General features: G+C 48.0%; 1 protein-coding gene across 3 annotated transcripts in view; it reads left to right on the forward strand.

The window, feature by feature from the left end:
* The window catches only part of Pde4b (phosphodiesterase 4B), a 495,360-nt gene that overhangs the window by 368,236 nt on the left and 107,521 nt on the right, over positions 1-19,603 (forward strand). For all 3 annotated transcript variants that reach the window (XM_010605088.3, XM_010605090.2, XM_010605091.2), the window contains one exon: positions 16,761-16,955. In XM_010605088.3, coding sequence (XP_010603390.1) covers positions 16,761-16,955 — 195 coding nt within the window. The remainder of the gene's footprint in view (positions 1-16,760; positions 16,956-19,603) is intronic.

Here is a 19,603-nt window from a genome sequence, read left to right on the forward strand (position 1 = left end):
CTGGAGGTGAACCCAAGGCATTCACCCTGAACTACATTCCCAACCCTTGTAAAATTGCTTTATTTTGGGACACTGTATTAGTAAGTTGTCCAGGCTGGGCTCAACTTTGCCTCCTCCCGCCTCAGCCTCGCAGAGTGCTGGGATGGCAGGGCTGACACCACACCTGGCTGTCCCACGTGACCGTTAGCCCTTGTCTGTGAGGGACATTGACATTGCCTCCAGCATGGCTGTTGTGTGATGTGTGGTGAACACAGGAGGCGGACGTCTCTGTGAAGTGGTGGTCTCCGTCCTTGGAGTACAGACCCGGAGAAGGGGTGGCTGGGCATAAGGTCGCCTGCTGTGGATTTCTTCAGGAACTTGTGTATATACAGCTTTCTGTGCTGCTGGCCAACCTACACTCCTATCAACAGTGTAAGCCTGTTATCTCTTGAAAGATGACTTCTTGAAGTTTTGTTTAGAAAGAAGTGCCAAAAAACCAGGCATTTGAGGGAGGAACATGTGGGGCCATCACAGGGTTTTTTTATTTTTACAAAAACGTCTTTATTGAGGTACAAACAACATGCAAAAATGTTTGTTTTAAAGCATAAAATTCTAAGGCTGGGCGTGGTGGTGCACACCTACAATCCCAGCACTCAGGAGGCTGAAGTAAGAGGGTCACCCTGAGTTTGAGGCCAGCCTGGGCTACATAGTGAGCTCAAGGCCAGGGTGAACGACAAAGGGAGACCTTGTCTAAAAAAAAGACAACCCCTAAAATTCCAACACTTGTAATCACCGGTGAAATCCTCTGTGTGTTCGAGATCATGAATAAATTCACTGAACCCCAAAACTTCTCCCAACCTCTGCCATGCCTCCCTGCCATGTGCACCCAGGAAAGCGCAGGTCTGCTGTCTGTCCTTAGGGCTCAGTTTTATTCTCCAGAAGGTCACACACGTGAATCACACGAGTTCGCTCCTTCATCTGCCTCCTCTCCCTCAGCATAACCGTTAGGGCTCCTCCGTGCTGGTGTGAGAATGCTCGCTGCTGCGCAGTGCCCGCTGCAGGGACTCGTCAGCCGTCCGCCAGACCCCTGCCCTCCGCGGCGGACTACTGTGAGCGGGCGAAGCCGCTCCTCCTCAGTCTGGATGCTTCCGTGTCTCTGTCCTGCCTCTTTGCCCTGTCAGCTCCTCCTGTGTGATGCGCACAAAGCCAATCAGAATGCAAACTCCTGCCTTGTTCCTAGCTGTACGGAGAAATAATTCATCATTTTACCCAGAAGTATGATATTCACTGTGTTTCTCCTAGATGCCTTTTACCTGATTAAAGAATTTTCTTTATATTAGCTTTATGGAAGTTTTTCTTTTAAAATCAGGAATGGCTGTTGGACTTTCATTACTCTTGCTACATTTATATGTCTTTTGTTTACCTGCTTTCCTGTCTTTAATATGTTAAATTACATTGATTATTTTTGCTCTGTTTTGTGGTACTGAGGATGGAGCCCAGGGCCTCCACATTGAGGTACATCCTCAGCCCTTTTTTATTTTTTTGTGTCACTAAATCACTAAGCTACATACACTCGGTTCACAGTTGCGACCCTCCTGCCTCAGCCTCCCAGAATGCTTAGATTATAGGCATGTACCACAAGCCCAATTTACATGGATTTCTGGGTATTATAATAACCTTGTATTTTTTAGATAAACATTTGATCGTACCGTGTAATCTTCAAATACTAGCAGAGTTGATTTACTATAATTTCTTTCAGAATTTTTCCACCTGTGTCACAGGGACCTTATGGGCAATTTTCTTTTTTGAGATTGTTTCTCCTTGGCATCAGAGATGTCCTGACCTTTTACAAGGAATCACGAAGTATTCTCTTCCCTTCAGTGTTCGGAAGAGAGGGTATGATTGATTTCCTTACATTTTTGGAAGCGGTGGGATTTGTTTGTGGGAGCGTTTTAAACTTTAAACTTTAATTTTTATATTTAAGCATATTCGTGCTTTTCCTCGATTTCTATTTTTAGGTCAGTTTCATCGGTGCACTTTGGATACACGCAATGGCACCATTCATCTCGGGGAATTTGTACCTGCGCACGATGTGTCTCGACTCTTCGTGTTTGTAGAGCCCAGCGGTCCCGCTGTGCGGAACGGGTGTGCGCGCAGAACACCGCGCAGTCATCGCACGCCCTCCCCCTCCCCCATCTCTGGGTCCCTTCCCCTCTGCGAAAGATCTACCTGCCTGCTTCCCGCTACCCATCATTACTTTCGCTCTTCCTTTATAGTTTGGGTTTCTCATGTAAGAGACACCATGCAACATTTAAACTTGTGTGTTTGACTTATTTTGCTTGACATTCAAGGTGCATCCATTTTCTATTTTAAATAAGTTTCAAACGTACTGGCTTTAAAGTCGGCCATAATAATACAGTCTATTTCAGTATATCCCTTCATTCCTGATATTGATAACTCGTGTGCTTGTATTCTCCCTTCTTCTCTCTCTTTCTCCCTCTCTCTCTCTCTCTCTCTCTCTCTCTCTCTCTCTCTCTCTCTCTCTCTCTCTCTCCCTTTCTCACTCCCTAAAATCTGAATAGAAGTGTCTGAATTTCATTGATTACTCAAAGAACCTGTTTTGGATTTAGTAGAGGTTTATGAATTGTATTGATCAAAGAATTTGTTTTGCTTTATTGACATCTCTATCAATAGAGAGCTCTTCTCTATATTTATTTTCATTCTGTATTTTATCTTTGTTTTTCTTCCTTTTGCTTACTGGGATTCATTTGCTTTTATTTCCCTAATTTCTTAAGTTAGACATTGAAGCCATTTATTTTCCTATTTTCTGTAGGCATTATTTTTGCTGTAGGCTTCCTTATAAATACTGATTTCTGAGCATCTCACAAACTTTGATGAGTAATGCTTTTGTTTCTGATCAGTTCAGAACACTTTAAATATCCCTAAGTTTGGCTTTGACCCATGACTACTTGTATTCTGGGCCTTTACCAGGGATCTTTCTATGGTTGATTTCTAAGTTTCACTCTGGTGAGAGTATAAGCTTGGTAAGAGTTGGACTTTTTGAGAAGCACGTTCAGACTTGCTGTAGAGCTCAGAACATTGTCTATCTTGGTAAAGGTCTGCACACACTGGAAAAGGATGTGTTGCTCTTAAGGGTTGGCTCTGTCCATTAGGCCAGGTTTATAATGTGCTCAGGTCTTCCTTCTCCCTATGGAGTTTCCATTTGTCCTATCAATTATTGAAACTGTAATTCTGAGTTTGTATTTCTCCTTTTGGTTTCATCAGTTTTTGCCCCATGTATTTTGAAACTCTGATAGCAGGCACATAAGCATTTAGAATTATTACATCTTCCAGTATATAAATTGATTCCTGTGTCATTATGAAGTGATCCTCTTTATTCCTGGTAATATTTTTGGCTCTGAAATATGCTAACAAGTAGGCTATAAATATAGCCACTCTGGATTTCCTTTGATTACTGCCATCATGATATACATCCCCCACTCCTTTCCCTTTTACCTGCTTGCGTCTTTATATAGAGTGGTCTCTTATAAGCAGCATTAGAGTTGGAGCACACATTTTTATCCATCTTGAAAATATCTGCCTTTTAATTATTGTGTTTAGACCATTTACATTTCATGAGATTCTTGTGATAGCCAGTTTTAAACCTACTGTACTACTGTTTCCTATTTATCTTATCTATTCTGTTAAAAGGGAAAACTTTAGACAAATTAATTTAAACAGAGTTATATTGCTGCAAATCCTTGAACCAGAGAGCTTCTCAGAGCTTCACTCCACCACTGGGACAGGCAGTATTTGTGGCCAGAAATGAAAGGGAGGAACAGCACCTTGATTGGCCACACTAGGCATTTGCCTTATTTGCAGGCAGCCTCCTTCGCCTGAGCAGCCTGTCACTGACTGAAGAGATATCACCAAAGCTCACTCTTAAAGTTGCGGATTATTCTGTAAGGATTCAAAGTACAGTGGCCAACTCAGGCCAAATTTAGTTTAGGCTAGAAGTTCATGATTTTTTTCTCTTTTTTTCTGTACTGTTTTTGGATAATTGTTTCATGCCTCCATTTTCTTTCTTTTCTTTGCTTATTTACTTTAACTCTTTGTTTAAACAATTTTAATGTTTACTTTAGGTCTTTACTGCAGTCCACCTTCATGCAGGATTACGCCACACTTTACATGGTATAAGAATCTTTCCACAAGCTACTTCGTATCTTTGCCTTTGTGTCCTTATCTAACAGTTTACTTTCACATGTTAGGAACCCCATGTGGCATAATTAATATGTCTACTTCTCAGTCAGTCACCTTTTAAAGTGATTTCAACAAGAAGGAACAATCAATATTAATTCCTTTGTGCAGAACAAGATTTCCACGTGATATCATTTTTCTTTTGCCTGAAGGATTTTCTTTAACATTTCTCGGGTTTCAGTGTTGCTGCTGATGAGACGGCCCAACTTTCCCAGGTCTGAGGGAAGCCTCCGTGCTGTTTTTGTTCGAGGGTTGGTGTGCTTTAGATAGAAATCTGCACAGTTGGATTGTTTGCTGTTGCGCCATGTGGGAAATGAGGCTGTGGAGACCGCGCTGTTCTGTAGTAGTACAACCCACGGGGACGGGGAAAGGCAGGGTTCAGAAGAGAGCGAGCGACAGAATCGTGGAACTCGATGTGGAGTAACTAGAAGGAGGAACAGATGTTCAGAGACCATCCATTTGTTAGTGCGTACAATCCGTCCAGGGTCTACCACGAAACAGTGCGTAGAGTGGTCGTCAGCAAGCGACTTAAACCCTCCGAACTTCAGTTTTCTCATCCATAACGACAAGTCCCTTCCTTCCTCGCATGGGGACCAGTGCTCAGTGCAGTGAGGCGCTGTGTTCCAGGTGCTTGCCCTCGGCCAGATGCAGAGTATGTGCTTGAGACCACTGGGGGAAAGGTGCAGAGCTGTTCCACGCTCTGCTGCCCATTAAAGAACAAAACGTTCTGGGATCTGTTTCCCACCTCACCGTCTCCTCTCCCCCTCTGCCCCCACCGAAGAGATCCATGAAGTCCGGATGCCAGGCTGTCTGCAGGGGTGCTGTTCGTGACCGATAGCACTTGGAGGCCGGATGTGAGCTGACGTGAGCATTATTAAGTGCTGTGTAGGCTGCGGCATTGATTTCCAATTTCATGGTTATTATTTGAGTTACAGCCACTCCCTGCTGTCCTTCTACCTCAGCCACAAAGGAGATAGATGGCCCATTCGTTCTCAAGAGAACATAAAGCACAAAGTTCTTAAAATGTTAAGTAATGGCATTTTACAAACCCAAGAGTGGAAATGCATCTTCTCAAAGCTAATGATGTATGAAATTTGATCTGAAAACCAGTCTCATTTTCTGAAATCACCTCAGAGTAATAACCACAAAAAATACTTCAAGCCTGTGATAGGTTTTTACATCAACTGATATTTTAAACTTGAGTTTCCTTAGAATTGGTGTGGAAGTTGGCCCAAAGTTAGGAAATAAGTAATTCCCTCCCTGAAGGAAGAAATGCTTCTTGTGTTCCCCTGTCTCCTCCTTCTTCCCCTCCTCCTCCTTCTCCTTTTTCTCTGTGGTGCTGGGTCTACTTTGAGCCCCTGCTGGTGGTGGTGGTGTTTATTATACCCACACAGTCTACTATGCGTGGACTGACCCATCCAACAGACATTTGTTCAGAACCAGCAGCCTGTCCCAGGCAGGTGCTAGGCAGTGCTCATTCATACCCTGGGAGACACAACAGGGGGCTGTCACAGGGCGTCTTAGAAGAAAGGAACAGAATCTTAAAAGGGACACATACATGTAACAAACAGCCGGCATAGGTCCTCCTCCAAAGACGAGTGACCTATGAGTTAGTGGCAGAGGAAAATTTTTAGTTATTGACTTAACCCAACCCTTAAAGAGTGATATCAGGCAGCCATGCAAAGAACAGAAGAGAAAACAAGGGCAGACACTGCCTTTATTCATTCATTGAACAGAAATTCACCCAGCCTTGTCTGTGAGCTGGGTGTGTTGGAGACGATAAGATCACCAATGAACAAGGCGCACACGTGCAAGACTGGGGCTGGGAAAGACAGGCCAGCTTTCCGAAAGGCACAGCCACCCGGGGTTGGGCACACTGAGCAGAGGTGGCTGGCCAGAGAAGGGCTCATGACATTTGCCTAATGGAAGGCCTGGGTTGTATCCCAAGTGCGGTGTCGTGACTTTCTTTTTGTTGAAAGACTGACCTTGCTGTCACTGGAGAAGGGTTTGGAGACTGCGGCAGGAGAGGAGGCAGGGAGATCATCTGGGGCCTCCTGTGTTCCCATGAAGATCCAAGTGCCCCAAAGCCATGGTGGCCTTCAATCAGCATAGGTTCCCGTGTAAGATGGACAGCCCACGGCAGCCATCTGGAAAGAGAGAGGAAATAAAAATATAGGTGGTTCTGTTTGGTATAACCAAGTGGGACAGTGGGCAAAATAAGGGCTGATAAGTGGGTGCGAACAGGGAGGCGGGCTAGGAGAAGAGAGCCGAGGTTTGTCTCCTGACCCAAGTCACAAAGAATTAAACCAGTCCCAAACGGAAATCCACTGCCTTGCGGGGCGAATGTGTTTCCCACCACTGAGGTATACACAGAGAGGCTCCTGGAACATTTGCTGCAATATGTCAGGTGCTGGTTTCCAGCTCGTTTCTAGAAATGACTTCCGGATGTTTTGTGAGAATTTCCTAAAGCAGTCATTTCTTGAAGCTATCCCGCGGTGAGGAAGAACCAGTTTTCCCAGATCAATTTCATTTCCCTAATTGCCCATGAGCTCCTGAAAAAGCTGGCACCATTACTTCTCCATAAATATTTTATTTAATTAATTGATTTTGTTATTGGCAAGACTACCTCACTTAGAAATTGGAGTATTTAGATCTTAAGAGAGCATTTGAATATCTCTTACAGTTTCTTTTAAAAAGTAGGGAATGTGGCCGGAAACGTATCGATCTAGTAGGGAGATCTGTGTACTCAAAGTGCATACTTGGTACACACACCCTCTTCCTGAAGAGCACGTCCCCTCCCAGTTCTGTGTCCCTTCCGGGGGCTCCATCCTCCCTGAGAACGACTGTGCTGTAGAAGGTGACTCCTGCTGGTGAGAGTTATCAGTTGTCATGTTGGGCTGGGGATGGAGCTCAGTGGCATTGCGCCTGCCTCACAAGTGCAAGGTCCTGAGTTCGATCCCCAGTACCAAAAAAAAGAAAAAAAAGAGTTGTCATGTTCCTTAGAGGATTTCACTGAATGAAATTAGAAAGGCGGTCTGTGAAATTTCAGCCAAAATTAGAAAATGGAAAGAAACTGGTACTCACGATATAACATTTTATTTTTAAACACATTTTTTAAAACTTGAAAATAGGATGTTTTGTAAATTTGCTGCAAAAAAATGGTCTTGTGCTTGTGAGGTAGGGTAATTTGTGTCGGGTGTCGTTTTTCTTGCACATTAAATAGTGAGACGTAAGAATAACACAGTGTGCAGTTATTACAGATCACAGCAAAATAGGCCCCTGAGCATTTGAAGCAAAAGTCTTTTTAAAACGGCCTCTATCTTGCAATCTCATTAGAAAAACTGGGTGTTCACATTACTTTTTCTTTGGTGAAATGTGTCTAGCCCCAGAAAGTGATACCCCAAACAATTTGCAAGAAAAGTCCTCAGCAAAAGAAAACTTTCACCACAGGACCACTGAGAGGGATTTGTGTGTTCTCTCCCTCCCTCCCACCATCCACGCCAAGGGATGGGAGCGCTGCTGCTGTGTGCTCGCTGGCCTTCTCCTTCGGGTGGGTGTCCCGTGGGAGAGGTGATTTTAGTAGCAACACCCTGGTTCTTCCTGTGGAGACAGCTGTGCATGGCTGGCCAGAGCTGGGAGCCAGACATACTCAGTTTCCCCACACTGCCCTCGGTCCTTCTCATTGGAGAAGCCGCTGGCGCTGGAATAGATATCAAGGGGAGTTTGCGGAGCAGCCTTGGCCCTCAGTCATTCATTCTTCCGTCCGTTTATTCATCAGACATCTATTAAGTACCTACAGCTTGACAGACAAGAAAGGTAAAACATCTGGAAAAGCTTCACAACCCACTGAGGGAAGACTAGTGACCAATGTGCTGGACAAATGTGAGGCTAGACCTAGGTGTCGGCCCATGTATAGGAATAGGTAGGTATTACCAGGGCTTCAGCCGTATCGGTAACTATGACAACTGTAATTATTGTGTTAGTTATCAGTGTGTCCTTATATATGGTAAGGTGTGTAGATATGTATGCATTGATGTATACTAATATATAATAATAATGTATACTTATATACATTAATAACAACTGTGACTATATATTATTGTAGGACCACTAACTCAGCTCAGCAAGAAGCTCAAGCATAGGGAAAATTAGGTAATTGGTTTAATACAGTAATTGGTACTAAATTCCAAGCATCATCTGACATAATTCATGGGTGAAAAGTGGGTGTAGAAACAAAGATAAAAAAGAACCCAAGGGCAACCTTGGCCATAGCCTTTATCAGATCTCAACCCAGATGACACTCCCAGAGAAAGGGGAGCCGTGCACCCCAGTGTGGGCAAGAGGCAGCCGTGTGGCTCTGTCGGGGGGACCTGCTGACCACCCACACTAAAGCGCATCCTCCTCCGTGTCTGTCTCTGCCGTACTCTTGTGTTTTCTCTTCTGTTCTGTGGCCCCCACAGGTACCAAATGTCTCTTTGTATGACTGATTCCCCGTTTTTGCCCAAGGCCCCTTTCTGTCTGGCACATTGCTGCAGTCTCAGGCCAACAGCGGTGCCTGGTGTCCTAGTGGGTGCTCACTTGATTACTTTCAACTGAGTGAATGATCGTCACCAGTAACGTAAAATCACACTTGAGAGCCGATCTTTCTGTCTCCGTGAGATGCCTCACCTCCCAGGCACTCAGAGGTCTTCTGCCCCACAGCTTCGTCTCAGTGGTGAGAGATGGGAGTGAGGGCAGGGGGCAGGGACTCCATTTCCTGTCACTCTGTCCCTTGTGGAGCAACAACCGGAAGCCGGATCCCAGGAGCCCCGAGCCCTGTTGCCTTCTAGCGCTGCCTCTGGTAAAGGCTTTTGGCAGGGAAAGCAGCTCAGGACTGTCGTCGTGAATGTAGTTTTCAAAAGCCCTGGGAAGGAAAGAAAGCGACGGTGAGCTGCCTGCAGAATTCAGATGAGTCCTCCTCCTCCTGTGGGGAAGGGCGGTCGTGGACTTTGCCGCTGGTGTCTCGGCAGAATTGCAAGGTCTTGCAGTAGCTGTGCCCACAGGAGGTCTTGGCTCTCTTCTTGCTGGCTGTGCTTCCGCAGGGTTCAGTCCTTTCTAGAGATGGGGCCTGGCTGGTGTCCTGTCCCTGTCCCTGTGGGTAAAGGCACAGGTCCCCCTGCAGCTGTAGGACCCGGATAGCCCATCGAGGGACACCCTTCGTGAGTACCTCGGTAATGGGTAAACGGTCATTTCTTCTCCTCGAAATTGTAACCGAGCATTCGAAGGAGTTCATTTCTAACTCTGAGCGAGAGGAATATTTTCTGAGAGAACATTAAACAGCATTTTCTTGTGGGCACGCCACCACGCATGCAGTCAATACCCAAACACACCTTACTACAGACAAGACAGTTCTCAACGGCAAAATGTCCTGGGATGGCATTGCTAGGATACTGCAGGGAGGATGGGACAAGGCTGCGAACTCAGGCCAGATCAGAGTGGCCCACATAGAAGCTCCGCTGTGGTCTTTGCCTTCTTGAGGCCATTGGGCCAAGTGGAACTTTTTGTCGGATGACAGACGTAAACTGTGAAGCCACCGTGTCAGTCAGCAAGTCTGTGTGTGCGCCTTGTGGTGTGAGGCACAGCTCTGGGCTCTGGAAATACGAAACTGTGAGGCTTAGTTCCTGCCCCAAAGGTGCCGTGGTCTGATAGAGAAGCAAGGTAAAGGAACAGGGAGGGCCGGGGACTTAGCTCAGTGGTTCTGCTGCCTGCCTCGCAAGCTCAAGGTCCCAAGTTCGATCCCTGGTCCCCCCCAAAAAAAGAAAAGAAATGGGGGAATGCAGTACAGCGTGTCAGATTCTGGGTTCACAAGGGTTTGTGGGGGCGCAGGAAGGACCCTGGGTGCAGACAGCAGGGTGTGACACAAAGGTGTCACATGCTTGAGGTTCTCAAGTGAAGCTTCACGTTGGAGCCTCATTTTCCTACTTTTTAAAACTAGCCGGAGAGAATTGGCCTCCAGGGTGGTAGTGAGAATTCAGTGATGCAGAGGACGCACAGAGACTGGTTTCTGAGGAAGAAGGCAAAGGCGGGACAGCAGAGCTCTCTTCCCCTAAAGGCAGGAAGCCATCCCGCTGGACCCCTGAGTGTAAACCTCTTCTGTGGGGTCTGCAGTCTTTCCAGGCAGACCATTTGTCAGGGTAAGTCAGAGAGGCTCACCTGCGGAATGCTGAGTGGAAAAAGAAAAACACCCACTGATTCAGGATTGAGTTCTTCCCGGAATATTGCTCCGTGTCTTTGTTCCAGAAATTGGGGTTTGTGGAGGTAATCGGGGCTCAGGAAACAACCCCGCTAGGGACAACTGCAGGCAGTTCTGCAACTGCCTGGCTTGGCTGAAGTCTCTCGCAGGTCATCTTCTCTCAGTTTAACCAGAGGTTTCATGGGCACCTTGTGGCTCCGTTCTGTAGCCCTCATCCTCCCTCCCAGGCTTATGAAGAAGGCTGGGTCTGGTTTCTGAGCAGCCCCATGGGCTGACAGAGCCGGGAGCCTCGAGGCAGCAGCGGTGGTCTCCTGCCCTCTGCTGGCTGCTTCTGTCCCCAGCTGGCACCTGCGCCCAGGAGAGGGCAAACAGAAGCTGGTGAGAGCAGTACCACCGGTTCAGTTCTTTAGGCTGCCGACTTTTCTGTGCAGGTCTGTTTTGCTCAAGGAAAGCACAGCTACACTTTTAAGTGTATATATATTGAATTTTTAGATTGTTGTCTCACATGACTCATCAAAGAAACTGAAGCCACATCTCTACAGACTCGTCTGAAGGAAACAGGAGGAATCTGTGTCCTGGAGTCAGAGGGAAGGGACAGAAGAACGACGTGCCCAGTGCTCCGTCTCTTGAATCCGTTCAGATGACCTCTTGAAGACATACTGTTCACAGGGCTCTGGCACAGATGCCTGCAACACAAAAATGAATGATATTTATTGCCTGAGGGTAATGGCTTTGAGGGAAGTGGCTAGAGAAATTGGAGAATTGGACAGAAGAGCATGGGTACGGTGATTAAGTACAGTGGGCCTGCATCTCCCTAGCTGTGAGGTGGTCAACCCCAGAGAGAAAATACCTGAGAAAAACTCGTGTCTGTATGGTCCTTGCTTGCATAGACTTTCTGACACCATCAGCCCCTGCAGAACATGCTATTTACCTAGGTACCTATTTACCTGTTTACCTAGTGGGGACATGGCACAAGGCATCATGAGTGAGTCCCCTGTGTGGGGTCTGTGGGGGTCTATGTCAGCTCTATGCTGCTTTATGAAAGGGGCTTAAACATCCACGTCGGTGGATCTTGAAAGCTTTGGGATCGTGGAGTTGTCTCCCAAACATTCTTCAGGACCAGACCTGGGCTAAGGGGATGCAGGGGCACTCTAGTGTATGAGCTCCTAGGCCACGGGGACTCCAGCATCCCTGGAGGCGATCTAGCCCGGTAGAGAAGCCAGTGTCTTCGGGGGGCGGCAGTGGGAAGGGCACCTTCATGTCTCACGTGTGCCACCACCTGCCACCAGCGCCCCAGGAGCACAGACCTGCAGGCACAGCGCGGAAGAAGGTGGTAAAAACGACACCACAGCCTCGTGACGGGAAGGCCGCCGAGGCAGGCAGGTGCAGGTGAGCAGGCCACACAGTCTTGCAGACCAGAGAGCAGGACCCACAGGGAGGGCTCTCTGGTCCCAGAAGAAAGGCCGTGTCTGACGCTGTTTCTCTTCACACACCGAACATGAGCACTCTCTGCTCCAGGCAGGCAGGCAAGGTGTGACCGAGAGATATGGTGAATATTTTAGAGAAAATTTTTAAATGAATGAGTAAAAGCAATGTCGCCTCAAATCTTCCCCGTTGACTCACAGTTAACCTTTTGTTCTTGTCCCAAGTCCTCTTTTGTGAATGCCTTTGTGAGGTGTGGTCACAAAATTACGGGGAATCCTGCTGCTGAGCGCCATCCAACAGAAAGGCAACTTGTGAAAAACAAAAAACAAAAAACGTGATGCTGTGTCCTCATCCACCTTACTCTTCAGATCTGGTGACTTCTGGCTCTCCTTCTAACTCAAAATGACCATGAAAGAGAAACATTTTGAATTGGTTCAGGCCATTGAGGCAGCCAGGACAGCAAAATTAAAGTCACTCATTGTAGAGAGGACTTGAAGAGGTGCCCAGAAAATAGCAAGAGTGGTACAATAAATATATTTGAAATGAAGGAAATATTTTTGAGGGGATTAATGAAAATGTGTCTTTTAATGTCTTAATTTTAAAAAGTAAACCTTCACCTTAGTTCTCCACCACCCTGCGTACGTCCTACTCAGATATTCTGAAATATGTGAGGGTGCCCTCTCTCACTCTATCCCAAACTTCTGCATGACTTCAGCTAACCTGTGAAGTAACTGCAAAATCAAAGATACCAACTGCAACCCTGCTTCGAATCATACATGGGATGATCAAAAAAAAGCTAAGGAAACTGTGGTACAACTACTGGGAAAATGATAATTCTAGAAAGGTAAAAAAAGCTTGTGAAAAAATCAGGATCTGAACCTGCAGGGAAAAAAATTCAGATGGAAATATTCCAAATGGGTAGTGATGATGCTATTCTTTTCTCTCTTGCCTAAGCTTTATATAACATTTTATGTTATTTCTACAATGACTTTTGAATCTCAAGAACCCTAAAGGTGGGCTGGGGATTTAGCTCAGTGGTTCTGTGCCTGCCTTGCAAGCGCAAAGTGCATGGACCTGAGTTTGATTCCCCGTACAAAAAAAAAAAAAACAGAGAAGCCTAAAGGTGAAATGAGAGTCCTGATTAAGGCAGGGGCAAGACTGCCCTAAATAAATCATGACCTGACTTCAGTGTTTGTTCCTGCCCTTGCAGATTCGCTGTTCCTCCTCATTGTATTCCCGGGCTGGTGTGTTCACTCCGCTTGCTAAGTCTGCCTCATCTCCCCTTGCCCGCACCCCGGCTCGCGGGATCTGGGGGACGGATTGTGATGTCTGCCTGCTAATTCTGCTGTCGCTGGCGCTGGTGTCTGTTTGTTGATTCATGTTTGTTCCAGAGTTTCGCATCTGTGCTGGTCGCTTTGAAACAGTGCCCCGGGGAATATGAAAGGCCATTCTTCTAAGACTGCTTCTTTACAGCAGGGAGTTCTGCCCCGGCTTCCTCCAAATTCCAGCACCGCTGCTATGAGATTAGGCAGGATGGGGGGCTGCAAACCCGCCCGAAGAGGAATGGCACGAAGAGGGTTTGCGTGTCCGGGTCTAGCCCTCGCCTCCCTGGCAGGGGAGAACTTCCGGATGCTAATGGACGCGAGGGGCAGCAGGTCCTGGGCCACTGTCCGCCCGGAAATGCTTTGTGCACTCCCTCTGCCCAGCAGGAATGGCTCCCGCGGAAAAGAGGGTAGAGCCAGGCCTGGGAGAGGCCAGCGTGGACAAAGCCTGCGAGCTGCGTAGGCCGGGCCTCCCGGCGTTTCTGCTGAGCCTGTGGTGCAGGTACAGGGAGCGACATCCCTGGTGTTTCACGGCCGGTGCCCGCGTGAGCACTGAGCTGCGAAATGGACCCAGGCCGGGCTGGGGTTGGAGGTCCCCTGCCGGGTCACCCGGTCCCTGGAGCTCCACCCTGGAGGGTGCGGGACCGTGGCTGGGCGCCCGCTGTCTTAAGAGTAGTTGCGGCAGCAGAGCACACACAGCTCCGGCGCTGGTGCCCGCCGCTCTTCCAGGGTGAGGCCGCTCGCCCTCCCGCCCCTAAGCAGGGCTGCGAGCCCCAGGAAGCCGCTCTGTACGCGCTCAGCCCCTCCTGTGGATCAAGGCAGGTGGCCGGTTGGCGTCGTCTTTCGCTTGCTACAGGCCTGTGAGGGGACGGCGTGACCACCCCAGGCCCGGCCTGCTGAGCTGTGACGGGGTCGGGGCTGGCCCGCTGCCCCAGACCACTGGCCGGCGGGGAAAATCAGCCACGCTGCTCGAGAGCCCAAAGCAGGTGGCTCAGCCCTCGTGGCTCGTGCTCTGTCTTCATCCTTTTACTTAAAAGGATTTTGCCGGCTACTTTTCATCAGACAGCTGGAGTTTGCAGGTTGTCTGATGGGCTCTTTTGTGGTTGTTGTTGTTGTTTGGTTGGTTTTTGGATTTTTCAGACAAGGTCTCGCTATGTAGTTCAGGCTGGCTTTGAACTCATTATGTAGACTTGCTCAGTGATCCTCCTGCCTCAGCTTTCCAAGGCCTGATCGAGAGCTTTTATTTTAGTCCAGAGACTGAAAGGAAAATCACAGTTCACTGTCCGGTGGCCCATTCTGGAACTCTGTGATCAGAGAAGTCCAAAAATGGTGAAGCCCTCGTGGCTCGTGCTCTGTCTTCATCCTTTTACTTAAAAGGATTTTGCCGGCTACTTTTCATCAGACAGCTGGAGTTTGCAGGTTGTCTGATGGGCTCTTTTGTGGTTGTTGTTGTTGTTTGGTTGGTTTTTGGATTTTTCAGACAAGGTCTCGCTATGTAGTTCAGGCTGGCTTTGAACTCATTATGTAGACTTGCTCAGTGATCCTCCTGCCTCAGCTTTCCAAGGCCTGATCGAGAGCTTTTATTTTAGTCCAGAGACTGAAAGGAAAATCACAGTTCACTGTCCGGTGGCCCATTCTGGAACTCTGTGATCAGAGAAGTCCAAAAATGGTGAAGAAACCAGTTGGAAGACTGGATTTCCATTCCCCGTCTACAGATTACAATTGAAGCCCCCTGCACCCCGTATCTGTGGTTTCACTTTGCTCAGTTTCTGTCACTGCAGTCAACCATGGTTCAAAAACATGCAGTGGAAAATTGCAGAAGTGAGTAGCTCATAAGTTTTAAATAATTTGAGTATACTGTTATAGTTAACCTATTTTATTAGTATTTGCTCTAATCTCTTACTATGTCCACTTTTTGAATTTTGTTTTTTGTTTGTTTGGTTTTGGTTTTTTGAGACAAGTTTTCACTATGTAGTTGAGACTGACCTGGAACTCACTATGTAGCTGGTCTTGAACTCACAGAGATCCTCCTGCCTCAGCCTCCCAAGTGCTGGGATTATAGGCATGCTCTTCCATGCCCAGCTTCTAACTTTATAAATTAACCAATTTCATAGATGTGTATCTCTAAGGGGAATGTATCACATATAGGATTTGTTGCCCTCTGTGTGTCTGTGTAGGTCTTAGAGCACTTCCCCCATGGGGAAGGGGACCGGAGCTACTATTCTAGTGTGCTTCTGTAAACAAGGCACATATAAATTCTTAAGTCCTGTGTTACCTCCACTGTAGAGTAGGATCATATTGCACAGGTCATGGGCTTTTAGGATTAAATGAAATCATATATTAGAAAGCTCTTTGCAAAATGAAGAAATGTAAGCAGAATGCACCCATTGTGGGAATCAGTGAAAGAAAAGAACACAGGAAAAATTATGGCAGCTGGATTCTGAAGGAAGCCAGCTATTGAGATCCAAGTTGGAAGGGGGACACCTAAGCCCCACACCGCTCTTCAGAACGTTAGAGGGGAGCAGTGTGTGATGTAGAGAAATACTGGGTCGAGTTTGCTGTCCCCTGGAGGTCAGTGGGGGTCGCATATATGAGAAAATGCATTTGGACCTGTGTGGGAGAACGAGGCAAGGACACAGTGCCGAAGGAAATGCCAGGATGGAGAGAGAAAACAGGAGACAGAACTGCCGCTGCCCCTGTCTGCAATTCATTATCAGCGCATGTGAGACAGCTGGGCTCGTAAGGAAGGAAAACCCACGGAAGACATTTGTAGGAAAATGAATCCGCCTGGGCCCACGGTGCAAGGTGGGAGTAAATCAGACACACGGTTTCTCTTCTACTGGAAGCCTCAAACATAAATAAATTAAAGAGCAAACTAAAGGACAGATAATAGGTAAGGGGAAGATGGGTCTTTTGCAGAAGGAAAGGGGCCCCAGAGAGGGATGGAGCGGGGAGGAGGGCAAGGAAAGTCGAGAACGAAAACCACCAAGTAAATCTGGGCTGGAGAGGCCTGCTCAGTGCAGGGAGACGCCAGAGGTCTCACTGCGGGCCTCTACCGAGCCTGATAGGGCCTCCTCCTGGTTGTTTAATTCTTTTTCTGCAAGTTAACCTCGCATATGAATGTTATATCTCAGGCCCCATCTAGTCAAATGGTGGCTGTTTTCAGGATAACATTTTGTTCCCAAAACACTAGAAGTAGGAACCCGGCATCTTGAATGGGGCTGCGGTTCCGCGAGGCAGGAAGACGGCGCCTCGGCTGACGACAGCGCCCTCCAGAGGTGCTCGCCGGCACGGCCTTCTCCCCTGGCCTCCACGGCGCCGTGGTCCGGGCCTGGGCTTGGTTTGGGGTTCCGTTTTGTTTGGGTCCCTGTTGACTGGTGGTGGCCCGAGTGGGACTCGGTTTCCTGCCCACAAATGAGCACAGTGAGAGCAGCGGAGAGCGCCCTGGGGTCACAGCCGTTCCCGCAGTGTCCAGCTTGACGGGCCTGCCGTCCGTCCTCCGCTGTGACCCTCGCGTGACCAGGGTGTCCTGCTCTCTCTTGCAGCTTTGACGTGGAAAATGGCCCTTCCGCCGGTCGGAGCCCGCTGGACCCGCAGGCCAGCTCGTCCTCGGGGCTGGTGCTCCACGCCACCTTTCCCGGGCACAGCCAGCGCCGAGAGTCCTTTCTCTACAGATCGGACAGCGACTACGACCTGTCACCCAAGGCGATGTCCAGAAACTCGTCGCTTCCAAGCGAGCAGTGAGTACGCGCGTGGCCTGTTTGCAGTCCCTCACTGGCCTCACCCTCCGCTGCTGCAGCCGCAGCCGCTCCCTCAGTACTCTCCCCCAGGGCGGAGGCTGGAGAGCAGGTGGGAGGTGACCAGGCCACTGGCCCAAGGGCGCCCCCTTGCTGCAGCCTGTGGATCGGAGCCGCGTACCGAGGCTGTCACAAACCCGACGCTGTGTTCGCCTCCCATCTGGTACTGATACTTTTAAATTTTTTTCATTGAGCTTCATTTGCTGAACTGCTGAATCAATTATGGAATGAGAGCCTTGACACACTTTGCAAATCACATTGAATTTTCAGCTGCTTGTGCCATTCACATGAGGCTCCTCCAGGAGAGAGGAAAATGGTGGTTTGTCACTTGCATTACCTCTCACCAGCCTTTGCTTGGTGGCATTTAACTGAGCCATTGTCCAGCCACATGCCAGGGTCCCTCGAGAGCCCTCTGGCAACACCCTTGTTTGCTGACTCCTTGGTGAGACACAACACACTCCTTTGCCCTGTGATGTTTTTGTTATGCTGCTATTAAAATGTAGATCTCTAACTTTTACTTAAAGAGCAATAGCACTGCTGTTTTGCTTGTTTATTGTTTTGTTTTGTTTTGTTTTGACACAGGGTCTCACTATATAGTTGAGACTGATCTGGAACTCACTATGTAGCCCAGGCTGGTCTCAAACTCACAGAGATCTTCCTGCCTCAGCCTCCTGAGTCTGGCTGGGACTACAAGCATGCGCCACCACGCCCGGCTGTTATTGCTTGTCTATTAGATTTCTCAAGTCAAATAAAACCGGCTGCTGAAATCCATGCCTTAAAGATTTCTAGGCACACGTACAATTGTTTTTAATATATGTTATAAAAATATTAGTAGTTCCCTAAAGTCGCCAGCCTGGAAAATTCCACCAGGTTCTCCTTCTATTAGAAAGACAGCCAAAAACGTTCATCTTCTTGTGATGTGGAGAGGGCACATTTTAAACTATAGCAGCAAGAAAGGGTTCCCCACAGCATTTTTGCTGACAAATTCTAATAAAGCACCCACCCTAAATATTTCAATCACAGTGTGCCCCAAATTTCACTTACTTTTTTCATTCCTTTGTCAAATATTTACTGAAACCCTCCTATGTGTGACGCAGTGTGCCAGACTGTGCATAAATGAGGAACAAAACAGAGGGGAAAATCACCAATGAGTGAAAACCAAATGTCATCCGCCGAGAGTTTGTATGTAGTTGGGGGATTACAGCTAAAAAGGAACAACGCAAGGAGCACACGTACACATGTGACCAACACCTCGTGACCATTTACCCTGCCACTGGGATTCTTCGCGTGTTATGTATGTTATCTCATAGCAGCTGGAGAAACGGGGTCCCCAAGAGATTGAGCATGACTGAATTGGATGCTATACCCCACAGTGCAGCTAAGGGTGATTGTATTAGAGCCATGATCTGTTACTATAACAAAATACCCGAGCTTGGGTAATTTACAAAGAAAAGAGGTTTGCTTGACCCAGCCTTCTAGTGGCGAAGGGTCTGAACAGCATGCACTGGCCACTGACTGCATTTCAGTCTGGCTGAGAGTGCAGAAGGGGCCGTGTGAATGAGAATAATTTCCTCTGCGAGGGGTACTCTGACCCTCCCAACAGCGGTGCCCAGGGCCTAATTGTCTCCTCCTGTGGCCCAGGCTGACCTCTTAGCTCCCAGAGTGGCTTTGCTGTGCTGGGGACCCAGCTTTTAGCATGTGACCCTTTGTGGTCCAGGCCCAGACTGTACCCACACCCTGGCAGCACCGGTGTGCAGACCGTTTGGACTCATTCTTGTCTGTGTCCAGCTCCACAGTGGATGAGTCACAGAGCAGGCCTCTGAGGCCGGGACTCACGCACAAGTGCCATCCCCTCTGGCGGGGGCTCTGGAAGTGGCTGTGCTGGGGATTCTATCCTCCCTGCGGTGATCGAGAGCTTTCCAGTCCCGCCGTGAGGGGACTGGGGATGTGGTGAGCTTGAAGGGACGGGAGGTTCATTCACATGGCATTTGGAAGGGAAGAGGCGGGCCTCGGAAGACAGCCGTTGTGCAGAACCATCCTGAGCTGGGCTCTTCACACTGAGCAGTGCTGGGCATCTCCGCAGAAGGCACTCGGATTCCAGACGAATCCCTGGTGTCCCCTGCCTGGAATCAAAAGGCACGGAACGCTCACACTTGAAGAGACCTAAAGTTCACCATGCAGCTCGATTTGTAGCTGGCAGACAGACACAGTCCCGTGTGCCTGGCATCCAGAGCCCCTGGCGCTCACGGTGCACCCGGCTCTCACCTTTAGTGGTCAGTGAAATTCCCTCCCTGACTTCAGAACCTATGCAGCATTGCCAGCTTTAAATTTATGCAAATAAGGGTTAACTGTGTAAACCACATAGAATCTCCCTCACTTTTTAAATATAAGGACTTTAAGGATTGAACGTGGGAAGGGCACAGTCTCATAGTACTGAGCAGGAAGACCCACTCGGCAGCGCAGTACCATCTGTCCTGAGTCACCGATACGTTAAAATGCTCGGGAGTGAGGCAGGACACAATTTTTATTTTGAAAATATTTCAACATTACAGCAAAAAAAAAAAAAAAAAAAAAAAAAAAAAAAAAAAAAA

The sequence above is a fragment of the Fukomys damarensis genome, unplaced genomic scaffold (assembly GCF_012274545.1).
Source record: "Fukomys damarensis isolate Sample0158 unplaced genomic scaffold, DMR_v1.0_HiC HiC_scaffold_33, whole genome shotgun sequence".
Taxonomy (NCBI): Eukaryota; Metazoa; Chordata; class Mammalia; order Rodentia; family Bathyergidae; genus Fukomys; species Fukomys damarensis.